General features: G+C 44.1%; 1 protein-coding gene across 1 annotated transcript in view; it reads right to left on the bottom strand.

The window, feature by feature from the left end:
- The window catches only part of LOC106585793 (cotranscriptional regulator FAM172A homolog), a 319,763-nt gene that overhangs the window by 107,495 nt on the left and 189,226 nt on the right, over positions 1-23,042 (bottom strand). The window contains exon 8 of the mRNA XM_014172421.2: positions 19,451-19,570. Within this exon, the coding sequence (XP_014027896.1) occupies positions 19,451-19,570 (120 nt within the window). The remainder of the gene's footprint in view (positions 1-19,450; positions 19,571-23,042) is intronic.

Genomic DNA, 23,042 nt, shown 5'->3' with positions numbered 1-23,042 from the left:
AGTGAGAGAGAGAGAGGGGGGGATAGAGAGAAAATAAAGAGAGAGAGAGAGAGAGAGAGCTAGAGAAAACCAACTCATGAGAAAACAACAAAAATTATTACTTGACACATTGGAAACAATTTACAAAAAAACAGAGCAAAATAGAACGCTATTTGGCCCTAAACAGAGAGTACACAGTGGCAGAATACCTGACCACTAAGACTGACCCAAAATAAAGGAAATCTTTGACTATGTACAGACTCAGTGAGCATAGCCTTGCTATTGAGAAAGACCGCCGTAGGCCGTAGGCAGACCTGGCTCTCAAGAGAAGACAGGCTACAGTATATGCACTCTGCCCACAAAATGAGATAGAAACTGAGCTGCACTTCCCAACCTCCTGCCCAATATATGACCATATTAATGACACGTTTCCCTCAGATTACACAGATACACAATGAATTTGAAAACAAATCCAATTTTGATAAACTCCCATATCTATTGGGTGAAATACCACAGTGTGCCATCACAGCAGCAAGATTTGTGACCTGTTGCCACAAGGGCAACCAGTGAAGAACAAACACCATTGTAAATACAACCCATATTTATGTTCTTTTATTTTCCTTTTTACATTTGAACTATTTGCACATCGTTATAACACTGTATATAGACATAATATGACATTTGAAATGTCTTTATTCTTTTGGAACTTTTGTGAGTGTAATGTTTACTGTACATTTTTTATTGTTTATTTCACTTTTGTTTATCTACTTAACTTGCTTTGACAATGTAAAAATATGTTTCCCATGCCTATAAAGCCCCTTAAATTGAAATTTAGAGAGAGAGAGAGAGAGAGAGAGAGATAGAGAGAGAGACTACATGACTTTAGACCATACATACAGACAGACAAACAGACACAGTGGGTAACAAAGCCAGCTGAGGTTAGAGAGGAGATCTGTGGCTGATTAATCTGATCTGCTCTTAGGAGGGGTCAGTCAGTCTAGACAGTCCTGATGCAGAGCACTACAAAGCAGCAAATAGATATCAGCAAGCACCCGCGCACACACAATTCAATCTGCATCGTGAAACATCACCACCAAAACAAAACACCACCAAAACAATATGATCATTGAAACATCAAATGCAAACAGACAAACAACTAAACAATCTCCGGTGAAAGGAGGTACCGGAGGTGGGAGGGGTGAGATACATTTCACAAACTCGTCAAAAATGTAATGTACTAAAGCAAAGATGATCGCGAAAATAAAGAAAACAACACAGGTGAAAATAATGGCAGTCTATTGAGGGGAAATCTTCACAAAGGCTATTGTGAGTATCCCTTTCAGACGGAAAACCGGCCTTCATTTCAGAGACCGCCATCGAGCTGGCTTCCGTCACAATGCTGAGGTAGTACAGCTTTGAAATTAATGGCCAATGAAGACCATTTGTACATCATCACGGTGTCGGATAGAAGAATTCAGTAGGGGTACAATGTGTTGTGGAGTAGAAAGGCCTTGGTCTAGGTATAGAGGCCTCTTTCAGAAGCAGACAAATCAAACCAAATCATTCACATCAGCTTTGTAGCCGGGGCACTTAAACAGTCTAATTTAGACTACATCCTTACATGAAAATGAGAGGCCCTCTGAGACTATTCATCAACAGATACATTTTCTGTATTTCATCTCTAATACAGCATAGATCAGTCCCTCCAGGATTTCACAATACAATTAAGGTGATATCTGTGGCCAAAAATGCTTGATTTTGAGGATACTTTTTAAAAATCATGTTTATTTCATATAAAGCAATAAAAAGTAATATGTGCTCAATATTAGTAGAATTTTAAGCAGAATACATCTCTATTCTGCCTGCAGCATGTTCTATTTTCTTGTGCGCACAGCTGTTGGCCTGACCACGTCTCTGGAGATGATGTGCTCAGCCGAAAGAGCGTGTATCAATCCTTCATTTCGATTCATTGATTCATTGCGGCCTGCAGTTAAAAAAAATAATAATATTGATTCTCGAATCAATCAAAAGAGTAATTCAAAAAGAACCAATGGCAGGCGGCATGCGCGTAACGATAGGACGCATGGGGAGGGAGTAGCTCTGTTTTGTACCGTCAAAACTGTGATTACATGTAGAAGCCAGACAACATATTTTAAATCAAGCCTTTAAAATCGATAGATCAACATATATCAACAAGCAACTGGGAGAGAGTGAGCGCTGTCAGTTATACAGTTGAAGTCGGAAGTTTACATACACCTTAGCCAAATACATTTAAACTCAGTTTTTCATAATTCCTGACATTTAATCCTAGTAAAAACTCAGTCTTATGTCAGTTAGGATCACCACTTTATTTTAAGAATGTGAAATGTCAGAATAATAGTAGAGAGAATGATTTATTTCAGCTTTAATTTTTTTCATCACATTCCCAGTGGGTCAGAAGTTCACATACACTCAATTAGTATTTGGTAGCATTGCCTTTAAATTGTTTAACTTCGGTCAAATGTTTCGGGTAGCCTTCCACAAGCTACCCACAAAAAGTTGGGTGAATTTTGGCCCATTCCTCCTGATAGAGCTGGTTTAACTGAGTCAGGATTGTAGGCCTCCTTGCTCGCACAAACTTTTTCAGTTCTGCCCACAAATGTTCTATAGGATTGAGGTCAGGGCTTTGTGATGGCCACTCCAATACCTTGACTTTGTTGTCCTTAAGCCATTTTGCCACAACTTTGGAAGTATGCTTGGGGTCATTGTCCATTTGGAAGACCCATTTGCAACCAAGCTTTAACTTCCTGACTGATGTCTTGAGATGTTGCTTCAATATATCCACATAATTTTCGTTCCTCATGAAGCAATCTATATGTGAAGTGCACCAGTCCCTCCTGCAGCAAAGCACCCCCACAACATGACGCTGCTACCCCTATGCTTCAAGGTTGGGATGGTGTTCTTCGGCTTGCAAGCATCCCCCTTTTTCCTCCAAACATAACAATGGTCATTATGGCCAAACATATTTTTGTTTCATCAGACCACAGGACATTTCTCCAAAAAGTACATTCTTTGTTCCCATGTGCAGTTGCAAACCGTAGTCTGGGTTTTTTTATGGCGGTTTTAAAGCAGTGGCTTCTTCCTTGCTGAGCGGCCTTTCAGGTTATGTCGATATAGGACTCGTTTTACTGTGGATATAGATACTTTTGTACCTGTTTCCTCCAGCATCTTCACAAGATCCTTTGCTGTTGTTATGGGATTGATTTACACTTTTCGCACCAAAGTATGTTCATCTCTAGCAGACAGAACACGTCTCCTTCCTGAGCGGTATGACGGCTGCGTGGTCCCATGGTGTTTATGCTTACGTACTATTGTTTGTACAGATGAACCTTCAGGTGTTTGGAAATTGCTCCCAAGGATGAACCAGACTTGTAGAGGTCTACAATTTATTTCTGAGGTCTTGGCAGATTTCTTTTGATTTTCCCATGATGTCAAGCAAAGAGGCACTCGGTTTGAAGGAAGGCCTTGAAATACATCCACAGGTACACCTCCAATTGACTCAAATGATGTCAATTAGTCTATCAGAAGTTTCTAAAGCCATGACATAATTTTCTGGAATTTTCCAAGCTGTTTAAAGGTACAGTCAACTTAGTGTATGTGAACTCCTGACCCACTTGAAATGTGATACAGTGAATTATAAGTGAAATAATCTGTCTGTAAACAATTGTTGGAAAAATTACTCGTGTCATGCACAAAGTAGATGTCCTAACCGACTTGCCAAAACTATAGTTTGTTAACAAGACATTTGTGGAGTGGTTGAGAAACAAGTCTTAATGACTCCAACCTAAGTGTATGTAAACTTCCGACTTCAACTGTATATACAACAGCGAACCAATCTATGGGTAAAGCGACTCTGCAACTTGAACCCCAAAAATAGTCAAGGACTCCAGTCACCCAAGTCATAGACTGTTCCCTCTGCTACCGCACTGCAAGCGATACCGGAGCGCTAAGTCTAGGACCAAAAGGCTCCTTAACAGCTTCAACCCCCAAGGGACGTTGTAGAGCACCCTCAGTCTGCTGCTCTCTCCCTCCGCTGAGACTGACCATCAGATGCAGGCACCATCTGCCCAGTAAATAAAAATGAAAAACAAATTATTTCAAATGTATGCTCACTCAGCTGTGCTTCAAAAGTAATACAACAACGGATCTATTTCCGGTGTGATCATATAGCCAACCTCAAACTTTGAAATATATACTATATTTAATGTCCCGAACAACAATGCACTGGTAGGGCAATACAAGCAAAGCCAATATGCTGTGAAAATATATAAATTCAGCAAAAAAAGAAACGTCTTATCACTCAACTGTGTTTATTTTCAGCAAACTTAACATGTGTCAATATTTGTATAAACATAACAAGATTCAACAACTGAGACATAAACTGAACAAGTTCCGCAGACATGTAACTAACAGAAATGGAATAATGTGTCCCTGAACAAAGGGGGGTCAAAATCAAAAGTAACAGTCAGTATCTGGTGTGGCCACCAGCTGCATTAAGTACAGTCCTCATGGACTGCACCAGATTTGACAGTTCTTGCTGTGAGATGTTACCCCACTCTTCCGTCAAGGCACCTGCAAGTTCCCGGACATTTCTGAGGGGAATGGCCATAGCCCTCACCCTCCGATCCAGACGTGCTCAATGGGATTGAGATCCGGGCTCTTCGCTGGCCATGGCAGAACACTGACATTCCTGTCTTGCAGGAAATCACGCACAGAATGAGCAGTATGGCTAGTGGCATTGTCATGCTGGAGGGTCATGTCAGGATGAGCCTGCAGGAAGGGTACCACATGATGGAGGAGGATGTCTTCCCTGTAACGCACAGCGTTGAGATTTCCTGCACTGACAACAAGCTCAGTCCGATGATGCAGTGACACACCACCCCAGACCATGACGGACCCTCCAAATCAATCCCGCTCCCGAGTACAGGCCTCTGTGTAACGCTCATTCCTTCGACGATAAACACGAATCCGACCATCACCCCTGGTGAGATCTAGCATGGGTAGGATGGTCATCTGAATCAGGGTTCATTTGGCAGCTGGGGTGAAAGAGGAACGATTTCAATAGAGGAAACCAAGTGTAGATTTAACTTTATCCTGCAGCTTTCATATGTGCTGAGAGAAGGACAGTGCACTGTCTAGCCATACGCCCAAGTACTTGTATGAGGTGACTACCTCAAGCGCTAAACCCTCAGAGGTAGTTATAACACCTGTGGGAGGAGGGGCATTCTTCTTACCAAACCACATGGTCTTTGTTTTGGAGGTGTTCAGAACAAGGTTAAGGATAAAGAAAGCTTGTTGGACACTAAGAAAGCTTTGTTGTAGAGCATTTAACAGAAAATCCAGGGAGGGGCCAGCTGAGTGTAAGACTATCATCTGCATATAAATGGATGAGAGAGCTTCCTACTGCCTGAGCTATGTTATTGATATAAATTGAGAAGAGCGTGGGGCCTAGGATCGAGCCTTGGGGTACTCCCTTGGTGACAGGCAGTGGCCGAGACAGCAGATTTTCTGACTTTATACACTGCACTCTTTTAGAGAGGTAGTTAGCAAACCAGTCCAAAGACCCCTCAGAGACATCAATACTCCCACAAGAATAGAATAGTCTAACATATCAAAAGCTTTGGCCAAGTCAATAAAAATAGCAGCACAATATTGCTTAGAATCAAGGGCAATTGTGACATCATTGAGGACCTTTTAGGTTGCAGTGACACATCCATAACCTGAGCGGAAACCATATGGCATACCCGAGAGAATACTATAGACATCAAGAAAGCACTTTTGATAAACAGGGCAAAATATAAATAGGCCTATAACGGAATCAGCTTGATCTCCCCCTTTAAATAAAGGACATACTGTGGCTGCCTTCCAAGCAATGGGAACCTCCGCAGAAAGGAGAGACAGGTTAAAAAGGTTGGATATAGGCTTGGCGATGAAAGGGGCAGCAACCTTAACCTCTCTTGGGTAGGGGGCAGTATTTTCACGGCCGGATGAAAAACGTACCCAAATTAAACGGCCTACTACTCGGGCCCAGGAACTAGAATATGCATATTATTAGTATATTTGGATAGAAAACACTCTGAAGTTTCTATAACTGTTTGAATGATGTCTGTGAGTATAACAGAAATCAAATGGCAGGCAAAAACCTGAGAAAAATCCAACCAGGAAGTGGGAAATCTGGTTCTTGTAGTCTTTTCAAGTCATTGCCTATCTAACACACAGTGACTTAGGGTTCATTTTGCACTTCCTAAGGCTTCCACTAGATGTCAACAGTCTTTAGAACCCAGTTTCAGGCTTTTGCAGTGAACAGAGAGCGAACAAGAAGGCCAGGAAGTTGGTGACGCAGAAAATGACATGAGTTTTGTCGTGCGCATTCATGTGATGAGGTATATGTGTTCCAAAACATTTTTCAAGACATTGGAATATTATTTAAGTTTTGTGTTTAAAAAGGCCCTAAAGATTGATGCTATACAACGTTTGACATGTTTCAACGAATGTAAATATAACTTTTTTTAAACTTTTCGTCGTGAAATTTTGGGTGCGCTTCCTACATTTGGAGTAGCTTATTGAACGCGCAAACAACAAGGAGGTATTTGGACATAAATTATGGACTTTATCGAACAAAACAACATTTATTGTGGACCTGGGATTCCTGGAAGTGCCTCCTGATGAAGATCATCAAAGGTAAGTGAATATTTATAATGCTATTTATGATTTTAGATGACTCCAAAATGGCGGATATCTGTATTGCCTGGTGTATGATTCTGAGCGCCGTACTCAGATTATTGCAAAGTGTGCTTTCCCCGTGAAGCTTTTTTGAAATCTGTCGCAGCGGTTGCATAAAGAAGATGGTTATCTATAATTCTTTGAATAACAGTAAAATACTGTTTTTGGATATAAATATGAACTTTATCGAACAAAACATACATGTATTGTCTAACATTGAGTCCTAGGAGTGTCATCTGATGTAGATCGTCAAAGGTTAGTGCTTAATATTAGCTGTATTTCTGTTTGTGACCCCTCTCCTGCTTGGAAAATGGCTGTGTGGTTTTTCTTGTGTTGTACCTGTCCTAACATAATCTAACTTTATGCTTTCACCGTAAAGCCTTTTTGAAATCGGACAATGTGGTTACATTAAGGAGAAGTGTACCTTTAAAATGGTGTAAAATAGTCGTATGTTTGAGAACTTTGAATTATGACATTTTGTTGTTTTCAATTTGGCGCTCTGATTTTTCACTGGCTGTTGAATTGTGTGAACCGTGGGTAGCGTCCCACCTGCCAAAGAGAGGTTAAAGAAGAAAGGGTCAAAACCATCTGACCCAGATGTTTTTTGGGGGTCAAGTTTAAGGAGCTCCTTTAACACCTAGGACTCAGTGACTGCCTGTAGGGAAAAAACTATGTAGCGGGGCAGGGGAAAAAGAGGGGGAAGCATCGGGGATAGTCGCATTAGAAGGGGTGGGAGATGAGGAAATGTTGGATGGGGCAAGGAGGATTGGCTGAGTCAAATAGGAATCCTGACTTAATGAAGTGGTGATAGCACATGGATCCCGTTAACGGGATCAAAATCGACAACATCCGGTGAAGCTGGAGCACGACAAATTCAAATTAGAAAATTGTAATATTAAACATTCATGAACATACAAGTGTCCTACGTCATTTAAAAGCTTAACTTCTTGTTAATCCAACTGCGTTGTCAGATTTCAAAAAGGCTTTACGGCGAAAGCATACCATGCGATTATCTGAGGGCAGCGCCCCACATACAAAAGCATTAAAAACATTTTCCAAACCAGCAGAGGCGTCACAAAAGTCAAAAATAGCAATAAAATAAATCACTTACCTTTGAAGATCTTACATTTACATTTTAGTCATTTAGCAGACGCTCTTATCCAGAGCGACTTACAGTAGTGAATGCATACATTTCATTTCCTACATTTTTTTTCCTGTCCTCTGTATGCAATCCCAAGGGTCCCAGCAACACAACAAATTGTCGTTTTGTTTGATAAAGTCCTTCTTTATATCCCAAAAAAGTCAGTTTAGTTGGCGCGTTTGATTCAGTAATCCACCCTTTCCACTAGTTCAACATGCATACAAAGGAATCCCAAAAGTTACCAATAAACTTTGTCCAAACAAGTCAAACAACGTTTCTAATCAATCCTCAGGTACCCTAATATGTAAATAAACTATCAAATTTAAGACGGAATGTAGTATGTTCAATACCGAAGATAAATAACGAGGTGCGCACCCTCATCCACAAGACTACAGTCAAAATGAGAGCTACCTTGAAAAACGACTAATTCATTTTTCAAAAAACAAGCCTGTAACCCTTTCTAAAGACTGTTGACATCTAGTGGAAGCAATAGGAACTGCAATCTGGGAGCTATTTATTTGTATATCCCACAGACAAGCGCTGAAATGGACAGTGACCTCAACAACAACAAAAAATTATAGAATGGATTATCCTCGGGTTTTCGCCTGCAATATCAGTTCTGTTATACTCACAGACATTATTTGAACAGTTATAGAAACAGTCACCTTGTCTGAAGGACAAGTGGTTAAACAGGTTAATGTCAAGCCCTGCATGTTTTTTTTTAAGAAGTCTCATGAAATGTAGGCCTACAGTGAACACCACACATTGGCTGCTACTGTATGCTGAATGATAGAACAGCTATTTCCATGTTAAAATGTTATGGGATACATTTTCTCCATTGTTTATGATGGTAGGCCACTCTGGTAGGCCTACCGGAGATACTCAAATGTACTGTTTCATGCATTCTCCACAATCACGTCCTCACGAGAACGTGGTCGGAGAAAGCACTCGGAGCATGAGAGTGTGGAGCACGGTAGTATGCATATTGGTGTGTTTACGGACATATTCAATCAATCCTTATCCCAGTCTGCTGTTGCCACGTGTTTCAAGAGAACCACCATTGTTCCTGTTCCCAAGAAAGCTAAGGTAACTGAGCTAAATGACTATTACCTCGTAGTACTCACTTCCGTCATCATGAAGTGCTTTGAGAGACTAGTCAAGGACCATATCACCTCCACCCTACCTGACACCCTAGACCCACTCCAATTTGCTTACCGGCCCAGTAGGTCGAGAGACAACGCAATCACACTGCCCTAACCCATCTGGACAAGAGGAATACTTATGTAAGAATGCTGTTCATCGACTACAGCTCAGCATTTAACACCATAGTACCCTCCAAACTCGGCATTAATCTTGAGACCCTTGGTCTCGACCCCGCCCTGTGCAACTGGGTCCTGAACTTCCTGACGGGCTGCCCCCAGGTGGTGAAGGTAGGAAACAACATCTCCACCCGCTGATACTCAACACTGGGGCCCCACAAGGGTGCATTCTCAGCCCTCTCCTGTACTCCATGTTCACCCATGACTGCGTGGCTATGTACGCCTCCAACTCAATCATCAAGTTTGCAGACGACACTACGGTGGTAGGCTTGATTACCAACAACGACGAGACAGCCTACAGGGAGGACGTGAGGGCCCTCGGAGTGTGTCAGGAAAATAACCTCTCACTCAATGTCAACAAAACAAAACAAAAGAGATGATCGTGGACTTCAGGAAACAGCAGATGGAGCAGACCCCTATCCACATCGACGGGACAGCAGTGGAGAAGATGGGAAGTTTTAAGTTCCTCGGCGTACACATCACAGACAAACTGAAATGGTCCACCCACACAGACAGCGTGGTGAAAAAGGTGCAACAGCGCCTATTCAACCTCAGGAGGGTGAAGAAATTCGGCTTGTCACCAAAAACACTCACAAACGTTTACAGATGCACAATCGAGAGCATCCTGTCGGGCTGTATCACCGCCTGGTACGGCAACTGCCTCGCCCACAACCGTAAGGCTTTCCAGAGGGTGGTGCGGTCTGCACAACGCATCACCGGGTGCAAACTACCTGCCCTCCAGGACACCTACACCACCCGATGTCACAGGAAGGCCAAGAAGATCATCAAGGACAACAACCACCCGAGCCACTGCCTGTTCACCCCGCTATCATCCAGAAGGCGAGGTCAGTACAGGTGCATCAAATCAGGGACCGAGAGACTGAAAAACAGCTTCTATCTCAAGGCCATCAGACTGTTAAACAGCCATCACTAACATTGAGTGGCAGCTGCCAACATACTGACTCAACACTAGCCACTTTAATAATTAAAAATTGGATGTAATAAATGTATCACTAGCCACTTTAAACAATGCCACTTTATATAATGTTTACATACCCTACACTACTCATCTCATATGTATATACTGTACTCTATACCATCTACTGCATCTTGATGTAATAAATGTATCACTAGCCACTTTAAACAATGCCACTTTATATAATGTTTACATATCCTACATTACTCATCTCATATGTATATACTGTACTCTATACCATCTACTGCATCTTGCCTATGCCGTTCGGCCATCGCTCATTCATATATTTTTATGTACATATTCTTATTCATTCCTTTACACTTGTGTGTATAAGGTAGTTGTTGTGAATTTGTTAGATTACTTGTTAGACATTATTGCATAGTCGGAACTAGAAGCACAAGCATTTTGCTACACTCGCATTAACATCTGCTAACCATGTGTATGTGACAAATAACATTTTATTTGATTGAGAAACACCCCTGACTGACACAAAGCACCTGAGAATGGATAGGCAGGACAGGGAATAATACAGACAACACTCACTCACACACACAAAGCACCTGAGAATGGATAGGCAGGACAGGGAATAATACAGACAACACTCACACACACACACACACACACACACACACACACACACACACACACACACACACACACACACACACACACACACACACACACACACACACACACACACACACACACACACACACACACACACACACACACACACACACAGCTGTGTGTATTCAGATGAGGGGCTGCTGTCTTGCTGCACTGGCTGGCACTTTTGTCATGGTGGTCCTTTGGTTTTACATCAAACAAAACTGGACGCTTTGCATATGGCTCCAGTAATTTCTGCTAGGGTGCCCCTGCATTTATCATCCCTTCTCACCCTTTCCTGCCTAATGTGGCTCTGATAGCACGCCTCAAAACACATGTCTTACGAAACACTGCTGCTCTGCTCGATACAGACAAACTGGCTTCTTCAGGCTACCACTATGGCTGACAGAGAGAGAGAGAGAGAGAGAGAGACTCCCACTGCACTCCGCCAGCTATGTAGAACCTTGAGATTGGAAAAAAATCCTTTAGAACTCACTACTACACTCAACTACTCAGACATTCAGAGGACAGGGGATGAATACAGTACTGGATGGGGATGTTCTGTCTTGAAATTATTTTGTTTTCCACTGTGGTGAAAGAAGAAGACCAAGAAACAGCAGCATCTGGCTCATGTGTGAGGAGCAGTAGATAGTGGTATCAGAGAGAGCGAGAGAGAGAGAGGTGGAAGAGAGAGAGAGAGAGAGGTGGAAGAGAGAGAGAGAGAGAGAGAGGTAGAAGAGAGAGAGATGAGAGGTGGAAGAGAGAGAGAGAGGTGGAGAGAGAGAGAGAGAGAGAGAGAGAGAGAGAGCGAGCGAGAGAGAGAGATGGGAGAGAGAGAGAGAGGTTGAAGAGAGAGAGAGAGAGGTTGAAGAGAGAGAGAGAGGTTGAAGAGAGAGAGAGAGAGAGAGAGAGAGAGAGAGAGAGAGAGAGAGAGAGAGAGAGAGAGAGAGAGAGAGAGCGAGAGAGAGAGCGAGAGAGAGAGAGAGAGGTGGAAGAGAGAGAGAGAGAGAGAGAGAGAGAGAGAGAGAGGTGGAAGAGAGAGAGAGAGAGGTTGAAGAGAGAGAGCGAGAGAGAGAGAGAGAGAGAGAGAGAGAGAGGTGGACGAGAGAGAGGTGGAAGAGAGAGAGAGGTAGAAGAGAGAGAGAGAGAGAGTGAGAGAGAGAGGTGGAAGAGAGATAGAGGTGGAAGAGAGAGAAAGAGGTGGAAGAGAGAGAGGTGGAAGAAAGAGAGAGAGAGGTGGAAGAGAGAGAAAGAAAGGTGGAAGAGAGAGAGAGAGGTGGAAGAGAGAGAGAGAGAGAGAGAGAGAGGTGGAAGAGAGCGAGAGAACGGTGGAAGAGAGAGAGAGAGGTGGAAGAGAGAGAGAGAGAGAGAGAGAGAGAGAGCGAAGTTGAAGAAAAGTATAATTTGGTAAAGGGTGTTTGAGTTTTCAGGAAAGCAGTGTTTGACAGAGCTAGGAGTCAGAGAGGGGGGGGCAGTGGTGAACTGTAGGCTAGGGAACATATTTGTGATTTCCTCAGTGGCACGCCACATGAGAGCTGGCCAGTTGGCACGGTGTGTTCAGACTGAGGCCTCGGCTGGTGCCAGTCCTGGAGACTGCCAGGCTCTGAGTCCTGGGCAGAAAAGAGCAGAGACCTCAACGTCACTATAGGTACAGGGGCTGAAGGGAGAGTGGGAAGATGAGGAAGAGGAGGATAACAGGGTGAGTGAAGCCAGAGAAGACTTTGCCTAAGTTAGGTCCCAGAGAACTTGTCACCAGAGCAGAGAGAATGAGAGTTCTCTGAAAGCACCAGAGATAGACCCAAGTCCTGAAGCACACATTAACATGAATGCGTTCTCTTTGTGTGTCAAGTTAGGCATCGGTCTCTCCAACCGATCGGTGATGGAACATAGTCTCATAATAGCTCTCCAACCGCTGCCACCATCATTATCTAACTCCTAGCGTCTCATCCACCCACCGAGAGTTCACAGGGAATGAATGTCCACCAACTTCTTCTCCATAATGCGCCCTCCTCAAACAACATCTGCTCACATCTGAGACTACCTACGAATGTATGGAGGCAGACAGGGACACAGAGAGGGAAGAGATACCATAGAAAATATATCCATATCTCACACAGAAAATATATCCATATCTCACACAGAAAATACACACTGATCCTATATAGATACAGTAGACAGGCACAAACACGTGTGTGTGTGTGTGTGTGTGTGTGTGTGTGTGTGTGTGTGTGTGTGTGTGTGTGTGTGTGTGTGTGTGTGTGTGTGTGTGTGTTTTTAAATCTACACATTCTGCATGTTCTGTTGAGAGATGATGGGGCGGTTGGTTGGCACCCACACATTTGCGTATTGGGAGACAGATACATTCTTACATAAGCCCTTATATAACGCAGCCCGTCTTGTCCAATAACCTCGCTCCTGTTCCACTGCGGGAGCAGGAAGGGGGAGAGTTAAGCACCCCAGTCCCCCCATTCTCACCCCTGGCAACAGAGGAAGATGAAAAGGAGAGCACAAGCAGACAGGCAGGCTGACAGAGACAGGTAGACAGGCAGGGCCCCCTCTGGCTCTCACTGGGCTGTGGGTCCATGAGTGTGAGGGTACGCACAGGATAGCTGCTCCGTGATGTCTTATCCATGCTGTTTGAATGGGCTTTGCTGGTACTGGTAGCAAATGAAAGTCAGGGGTCTACATTTCATCTAACCTCATCTCCCCAAGTCCTTAACGCCAAGTACAAGGGCTTGAGCAAGAGAGAGAGAGAGAGAGATATACAGAGAGAGAGCGAGAGAGAGATGAACCAGGAGGAGATAAGAAAATGGACAGAGAGATAGGGTTAGTTTGACAGAGCAAAAGAGATGGAGGGAAAGAAAAATGAAGGGAGGAGGGACAGACAGAGGGTGAATGCTAGTATTCTGTCTGACATGAAGCCATCCTTACTGCAGCAATCCTCTCCCATTCAAAGGTCTTTAGCTGCTCTTTGATCTAACTAGAATTAATCCATACACTATGAAGGGGGCAACATGCTAGTGAGCGCAGAGCAGGAGAAATGAACCACAGGCCTCTTGATGTGCTTGATCAGAAATGTGTTTATTAACAGCAAAGGGGAGATATAATTAACCCAGAGACAGCTTGTTTTCTAGAGGTCTGCTAGCGTGTCAAACGGTTCATCCTGCAAGGCTTAAATCCCCCCTCCCTCTAGCCTCCCACAAGCCTCAAATCCCCCCTCCCTCTAGCCTCCCACAAGGCTCAAATCCCCCCTCCCTCTAGCCTCCCACAAGGCTCAAATCCCCCCCCCCCTCTAGCCTCCCACAAGGCTCACATTCCCCCTCCCTCTAGCCTCCCACAAGGCTTAAATCCCCCCTCCCTCTAGCCTCCCACAAGGCTCAAATCCCCCCTCCCTCTAGCCTCCCACAAGGCTCAAATCCCCCCTCCCTCTAGCCTCCCACAAGGCTCACATTCCCCCTCCCTCTAGCCTCCCACAAGGCTCAAATCCCCCCCTCCCTCTAGCCTCCCACAAGGCTCAAATCCCCCCTCCCTCTAGCCTCCCACAAGGCTCAAATCCCCCCCCTCTAGCCTCCCACAAGGCTCAAATCCCCCCTCCCTCTAGTCTCCCACAAGGCTCACATTCCCCCTCCCTCTAGCCTCCCACAAGGCTTAAATCCCCCCCTCCCTCTAGCCTCCCTCAAGGCTTAAATCCCCCCCTCCCTCTAGCCTCCCACAAGGCTCAAATCCCCCCCTCCCTCTAGCCTCCCACAAGGCTCACATTCCCCCTCCCTCTAGCCTCCTCCTAGCCTCCCCAGACCATTTTCTTCTCAATTAGGTAGATGAATGTATCTGTACAGTATGCATGTATGTATGTATGTGTATGCGTGCCTTCGGAAAGTATTCAGTCCCCTTGACTTTTGCACATTTTGTTATGTTACAGTCTTATTCTAAAACTGATTAAATATAGTTTTTTCCTCATCAATCTACACAAAATACCCCAACATGACAAAGCAAAAACGGGCTTTTAGATTTTTTTGCTAATTTATAAAAAAAATTAAGAATGAAGAAAAACTGAAATATCACATTTATATAAGTATTCAGACCCTTTACTCAGTACTTTGTTGAAGCACCTTAAGCAGTGATTACAGCTCGAGTCTTCTTAGGTATGACACAACAAGTATTGGCACACCTGTATTTGGAGAGTTTCTCCCATTCTTCTCTGTAGATCCTCTCAAGCTCTGTCAGGTTGGATGGGGAGTGTCGCTGCGCAGCTATTTTCAGGTCTCTCAAGAGATGTTCGATCGGGTTCAAGTCCAGACTCTGGCTGGGCCACTCAAGGACATTCAGAGACTTGTCCCGAAGCCACTCCTGCGTTGTCTTGGATGTGTGCTTAGAGTCGTTGTCCTGTTGGAAGGTGAACCTTCACCCCATTCTGAGGTCCTGAACGCTCTGGAGCAGGTTTTCATCAAGGATCTTCTCTGCACTTTGCTTAGTTAAACTTTGCCTGGATCCTGACTAGTCTTCCAGTCCCTGCCGCTGAAAAACATCTCCACAGCATGATGTTGCCACCACCATGCTGTACCGTAGGGATGGTGCCAGGTTTCCTCCAGACGCGACGCTTGGCATTCAGGCCAAATAGTTTAATCTTGGTTTCATCAGACCAGAGAATCTTGCTTCTCATGGTCTGAGAGTCTTTAGGTGCCCTTTGGCAAACTCCAAGCGTGCTGTAAGGTGCCTTTTACTGAGCAGTGGATTCCTTCTGGCCACTCTACCATAAAGGCCTGTTTGGTAGTGTGCTACAGAGATGGTTGTCCTTCTGGAAGGTTCTTCCGTCTCCACAGAGGAACTCTAGAGCTCTGTCAGAGCGACCATCGAGTACTTGGTCACCTCCCTGACCAAGGCCCTTCTCCCCCGATTTCTCAGTTTGCAGGAAGTTTTTGGTACCCTTCCCCAGATCTGTGTCTCAACACAATCATGTCTCGTATCTCTACGGACAATTCCATCGACCTCATGGCTTGGTTTTTGCTCTGACATGCACTGTCAACTGTGGGACCTTATATGGACAGGTGGTGTGCCTTTCCAAATCATGTCCAATCAATTGAATTTACCACATGTAAACCAATCAAGTTGTAGAAACATCTCAAGGATGATCAATGGAAACAGGATGCACCTGAGCTCAATTTCAAGTCTCATAGCAAAGGGTCTGAATACTCCGTTTTGGCTTTGTCATTATGGGGTATTGTGTGTTGATGGCTGAGGATGTTTTTTTATTTAATCCATTTTGGATTAAGGTTGTAACGGAACAAAATGTGAAAAAGGTCAAGGGGTCTGAATACTTTCGTGAAAGCACTGTATGTGTGTGTGTGTATGTGTTTGTGCCCATGTCCATGTGTGTTGTGTGTGCACGTGTCCACACATTAAAGTGCATTTGTGAAGTAAAATTGTGGGTTAGTACATTTACTGTATTGTGGTCCAGCAGCACCACAGGCCTATGAAAGCCACAAGGCTCCTATATTGGAAATGGAGGAAGAGAAACCTGACCATTGCTTCCCATGAAGCTAGATCCCCGTGGGGAGCAGGAGGGGCTACGGCTGTACTCCCCAGCCCATGTCAGTGCAGGTGGAGTGGGGCTGTCAGGGGATAGCTTGGGGGGCTGAGGGAGGGCTGCTTGGCCTGGGGGTCTTGGTGGGATGGCTGAGCCCCCCAGCACCACGGCTAGAGGGTGAGGGTTTGGGTGAGGGAGTTAAGACACTGTCACAGGACACAGACACACGTCACACGGTAGAGACCCAGGGGACAGGGAACAATGACACATTCAAATACACTCTCTCAAATGCTCACACACACACATGCACAGACACATAAACGCATGCAACACCACACACACACACACATCCTCTTCTTCCTCTTGAGATTAAATCCTATATATCTGTAGTATGGTTATATACAGGATCTAACTCACATAACAAGAACACCACATGAGGAAGAGAGAGAGAGCGAGCGAGAGAGAGAGAGAGAGACAGAGGAGAGAGAGACAGATACAGAGAGAGAGAGCGAGAAAAAGAGTCAGAGAGAGAGATAGAGAGAGAAAAAGAGTCAGAGAGAGAGAGAGCGAGAGAGAGAGAGAAAGAAAGTGAGAGAAAGAAAGAAAGAGCGATGAGAGAGAGACCACAGCAGAATCCTCGGCACACAGAGCCCAGGAGAGAATGGCTGTCATGGACAAAACACCACATGAATATTTAGCAGGCAAATTCAAATGACAAAATAAAAAATTATTACAAAAATAGCAGGTTACAGGAGAAAAAAAGAGAGATATTCCTGGAATTAGCAGTGGGACAAATGCCCAGCCCACACCGCCCACAACCTTCTTCAAAAGAAAAGCAGAGAGATGCTTTAAATAATGTGGGTTCATGGAGAGTCTACCAGTAAATCCAACAGATCAAAGAACCACCATCACCACCAGGCTCCTGTACAAGCTGTCAGAGCAGAGAGAGACAGAGAGAGCTGTGTGACCCTAGCGCACCCAGCCTAGCATCTAGTTTAGCTATCTAAGCACTACAGAGAGAGAGAGAGAGAGAGAGAGAGAGAGAGAGAGAGAGAGAGAGAGAGAGAGAGAGAGAGAGAGAGAGACAGAGAGAGCTGTGTGACCCTAGTGCACCCAGCCTAGCACCTAGTTTAGCTATCAAAGCACTACAGAGAGACAGAGAGAGCTGTGTGACCCTAGTGCACCCAGCCTAGCATCTAGTTTAGCTATCTAAGCACTACAGAGAGAGAGAGAGAGAGAGAGAGAGAGAGAGAGAGAGAGAGAGAGAGAGAGAGAGAGAGGAAGAGGGGGCAGAGAGAGCTGTGTGACCCTAGCGCACCCAGCCTAGCACCTAGTTTAGCTATCAAAGTACTACAGAGAGAGAGAGAGAGAGACAGAGAGAGACAGAGAGAGCTGTGTGACCCTAGCGCACCCAGCCTAGCATCTAGTTTAGCTATCTAAGCACTACAGAGAGAGAGAGAGAGAGAGAGAGAGAGAGAGAGAGAGAGAGAGAGCGAGAGAGAGAGAGAGAGAGCTGTGTGACCCTAGTGCACCCAGCCTAGCACCTAGTTTAGCTATCAAAGCACTACAGAGAGACAGAGAGAGCTGTGTGACCCTAGTGCACCCAGCCCAGCACCTAGTTTAGCTATCAAAGCACTACAGAGAGAGAGAGAGAGACAGAGAGAGCTGTGTGACCCTAGTGCACCCAGCCTAGCACCTAGTTTAGCTATCTAAGCACTACAGAGAGAGAGAGAGAGAGAGAGAGAGAGAGAGGCAGAGAGAGCTGTGTGACCCTAGCGCACCCAGCCTAGCACCTAGTTTAGCTATCAAAGTACTACAGAGAGAGACAGAGAGAGACAGCGAGAGACAGAGAGAGCTGTGTGACCCTAGTGCACCCAGCCTAGCACCTAGTTTAGCTATCAAAGCACTACAGAGAGAGAGAGAGAGAGACAGAGAGAGCTGTGTGACCCTAGCGCACCCAGCCTAGCACCTAGTTTAGCTATCAAAGCACTACAGAGAGAGAGAGAGAGAGAGAGAGAGAGAGAGAGAGAGACAGAGAGAGTTGTGTGACCCTAGCGCACCCAGCCTAGCACCTAGTTTAGCTATCAAAGCACTACAGAGAGAGAGAGAGAGACAGAGAGAGCTGTGTGACCCTAGCGCACCCAGCCTAGCACCTAGTTTAGCTATCAAAGCACTACAGAGAGAGAGAGAGAGAGAGAGACAGAGAGAGCTGTGTGACCCTAGCGCACCCAGCCTAGCACCTAGTTTAGCTATCAAAGTACTACAGAGAGAGAGAGAGAGAGACAGAGAGAGACAGAGAGAGCTGTGTGACCCTAGTGCACCCAGCCTAGCACCTAGTTTAGCTATCAAAGCACTACAGAGAGAGAGAGAGAGAGACAGAGAGAGCTGTGTGACCCTAGCGCACCCAGCCTAGCACCTAGTTTAGCTATCAAAGTACTACAGAGAGAGAGAGAGAGAGAGAGACAGAGAGAGCTGTGTGACCCTAGCGCACCCAGCCTAGCACCTAGTTTAGCTATCTAAGCACTGCAGAGAGAGAGAGAGAGAGAGACATGTGAGCCTAGCGCACCTAGCCTAGCACTTAGCCTAGCACCTGCTACCTGAGCACTGCAGCCTCGTCTTAAGTAACACAGCAGACAGAGAGCCTGCAGGCTGCCAATTCTGAACACTGAGAGACCCAACACTGATTGATATATAGAACCTCAACACTACAGAAATAGGCTAGACTTTATTATAGACTCAATAGGAGAGACAGCGCTTCAGTAGTGCACCCTGAGAAGCAATAGAGATCACAGAATAAGCTATTTTCCAGGAAGTTATAGTATATTCAACCCTCTCCCCTTCCCTTTCTCCTCACTCCACTCCTCTTCCACCTCTTCCCTCTGCAGCATGGTTTAATAGAGCCCTTTTTCTTTCTCTCCCCCTCGCTCTGTGTTGATGTGCGGAGGAAAGGAAGAGGATTGTGCCCTAGAACAGGGATGAACTGGCTTGTTAACAGAAGCAGCACTTTACCAAAGCAACATTATTTATTTGTAATAATTCCACCACGTTTCACACTCTATCACACTGGCTCGCTGTCCCAGAGGTGGTTGGCTAGAGGGGCGATGCGGGAGAGACAAGACCAGAGGAGGAAAACAACCACTCACCAGCTCCACCAATGACAAGCCTCCGTAGCTGTGCGCCACGATAAAGACATTCCTGGCGGCGGCGTTGGACACAAAGTGATCCCACACGTACAGCAAGTGTTCCTCGGGGGAGCTGTTTTCCTGTAACACAAGGACTTCACGTTACAGCGCCAAAACAAACAGAAAATACACAGGAGAAACAGAGAGAGGAAGATTGAAGAAGGGGTGAGAAATCAGAGGCAGACAAAAATAGACAGATGGATTTAAAGACTGATTTAATGAAGTGATAATGCCAGAGAAGCAGGTGTTTGGAGGATATATTGGCACGGGTGTTGTTAGGCCCAAGACGAAGTCCTCCAAAGACCGGCTTCGAGGGCATTATCACTTTTATACAACATCTGCAAATAATGATTGACATATTTTCACTAAAAACATTATTTTTATTAATTCATTCATACTATGTAGTCACGACACAAATCTAGGGTTGTCAGAGACGCGACCCAGTCGTTCAGTCTTTTGTTCTGTATCTATTGATGTGACCCAGTCGTTCGTTCTAAATGTTTCATTGACTTCATGGCTGGCAGCGTTCTTATCCGTTGCTTGCTAGCTAACCAACTATGGCTAAATTACAGTAACGTCAAAAAGCGCAGCCAGAATAAGAGCAAAGTAGCTGCATTTGCTTAAGCTGTTTTCTAGTGACATTTATTTGGATACATCCATAACAATAAGCTAATGAGGCACGATTTCGCCTGGCGTAGAAAATGTGCTCACTCGTCAGGACACTGTTGTTCAGAGGAACTAGCCAACAACACAGCTACAGTAACTCAATCACTTCAAACTGAAGGTGGAAAGACTGCAAATTAACTGCGTTTCATTTGACCTTTTTCAAATTAATTTTGTTAGTATATATCCATAAAAATGATGCCAGCTGATTCATGATTTTGACTGGCTGAGAAACGCTGCCTGTCTGTCTGTCTCGTTCCGACTCCCGACATGTTCATTACTATGGGTCAGCAGGAGATCCAATTTCAATATTGAAACAATGTTGCAAATGTCAGAAAGATAGACAGCAAGGTTTATACAAATCTCCGCAGTTGAAAACTAAACTTAGTCTAAAAGAAATGTGAGATAATGTCTCAACGCATTTTACAGTGTAGATCTACTTTTTAAATTGCTTGGCTGGGCTGATGGGACAGTGGATTGCGCAGGCAGATGGAACAGAGTAAATAGGCATTTTAACGTCAAAGATTTAGCTGGTGGCAACTTGTCGAAAAGACACTGGCTGGAATGTACCTTTAACCAATCAGCATCTAGGATTTGACCCACCCGTTGTATAAAGAGAAACTAACTATGAGAGACATAAAGAGAGAAATGGAGAGTGAAACTAACAGAAATGGTTCTGTCACAGTAAGCATGAAGGCCTATATATTCCAGGGACAGTCAAAACATGAAACACCGCTGATGGCAGAGGGTGTTTTTAACAAATACTGACTGCTCACTGGATCAATAGGTCTTACATATTGCAAATGTCCTACATGTAAAACTCAATAGGCTGCGTGACGTAACGTTTAAATCTTCATTTGTACCTTGCTGCAGGATCAATGGAGCACCTGTATGGTGGCAAACACCCCCTAGATAGGCGTATTTTAAACCAAACTAAATTCCAACACACACAAAGTATATGCATGAACAATGGTGAATCAAAATCACACACATGCACTCGCTCGCTCGCACACACAAATCAGATGAGAATGAATACATCTGACCATAAAGTCCACACACGTGGGTTGTGTTTTAACGGAGCATCACTAAGTGCAATTGTTTGTGCCATGCACCATCTTCAGCAGGCAAATAAATACCCTTTCTGTCATTTGGTGAAACCACTCCAAAGACATTTGAGAGCAAAAACAGTCTGGTTAGCTGACAGAGGGAGTGAACAGTAACAAAGCTTCATGCACACTTAGCCTAACGGTCTGGGGCGGTTGTTTTACACTATGATGTGACTGACGGATCTAGTGGCTTATCTGAAGCAATGGCTGTTTGTTTCATAAAGGTCAGGAGAAAATGCTGTGCTAGTTCACTGAAGACACAGCTTACACCCACTCACACCCAAGCATTGAGTATTGAAAACAGACAAAATACTTTTCAATATAGTTGTTGATAGGCTGTTGTTATTGTGATGGAGTGATCACGTGTGTGTATGTGTGCGTGCGTGCGTGCGCATGTGTGTGGAGGTACAGTAAATAAACCTCTTGGCTTGTTTTTTATTTTTTTTACTAAAATCCCCTACGCAAAAATGTATGGTGAAAAAACGTTTGGAATCAATTCCGTTTTTAAATGTTTTATATACAGTACCATTCAAAAGTTTGGACACACCTACTCATTTATGGAAATGTCTGCTCTACACAGAACTATGAAGCTGATTGAGAGAATGCTAAGAGTGTGCAAAGCTGTCATCAAGGCAAAGGGTGGCTACTTTGAAGAATCTCAAATATAAAATATATTTTGATTTGTTTAACACTTTTTTGGTTACTACATGATTCCACATGTATTATTTCATAGTTTTGATGTCTTCACTATTATTCTACAATTATAAAGAACCCCCCTTGAATGAGTAGGTGTGTCCAAACTTTTGACTGGTACTGCATAAAACATTCTATTGGTTGCAAGAATTTTGTATAATAATTGAAATACAAAAACTCTATGTTTTGAATCTGGTGTCATTTTGTGTAACAGTTCATAAACCATGTACCATGGAATCCGTACATCGAAAATCTCTTCCCAACTACTTTGCAATCTATATGGCAAAATGTTTTGGTCCTTAAATGAAAGTGGTATACTTTTTTTTTTTGTTTAACCAATTTTGTTTTTTAATGCAGGGCCGACAGAGAAGTTCCTTACTTGCTCCCCCTTCCACTTGCCTTTTTGCGGTAATTCTGCAATTAGTTGGTTGTAATTTTGTGTAGAGCAGACGTTTCCATATATTTTTGTTAGCTGCATGTGTGACATAACTCTACCAGTCCTATTTATGATATCATTTACAAATATTATACTGTTTATAATTTTGTTTCCCCCCCCAAAAAGTATGCTTTATCAAATAGTACATTTGAGTTCAACCATAATATTTGTTGTAATATGTGTTCTGTCTTTTCTGGTGGATTAAACTGAAATTGCAACCAACTTTCCACGGCTTGTTTTAATTTTTTTTGTAATGATTTCATTTTCAGATAACCGAAAGTGAAAGGTTGTAATCTGAATAAAGGGAAAACGGCCATTCTTGAACATGGCGTTAGACATTCTTATTAATCTGCTAGATAAACCAGTTAGGATTTAAGTATAAACTCTTGGCCTGTTTATGTTTGCTGTTGTAATTATATAAGGAGGGAGGGTGGTTGTGTTCAGAGCCAGACTCTACGGAGAGTGATGCAACGGTGGGTAACACTGCGCCCTTCCCCACCCTGATCACCACAGGGGGAGGGGTGTGTGTGTGTTGGGGTGGGGGCAGAGTTGGCTGTCTGAAGGCCTGTGACAACAAGTCCTTTGAAGTCCTCCTCTCCTTCGCTGAGTCACCATTCATCTACAAGGGCTCTGTTTCCTAATCCCTCCCTCCCTC

This window comes from Salmo salar, chromosome ssa24 (genome assembly GCF_905237065.1).
Source record: "Salmo salar chromosome ssa24, Ssal_v3.1, whole genome shotgun sequence".
Taxonomy (NCBI): domain Eukaryota; kingdom Metazoa; phylum Chordata; class Actinopteri; order Salmoniformes; family Salmonidae; genus Salmo; species Salmo salar.
The sequence above is the reverse complement of the archived record's forward strand: the minus strand, read 5'-3'. Positions and strand labels throughout refer to the sequence as shown.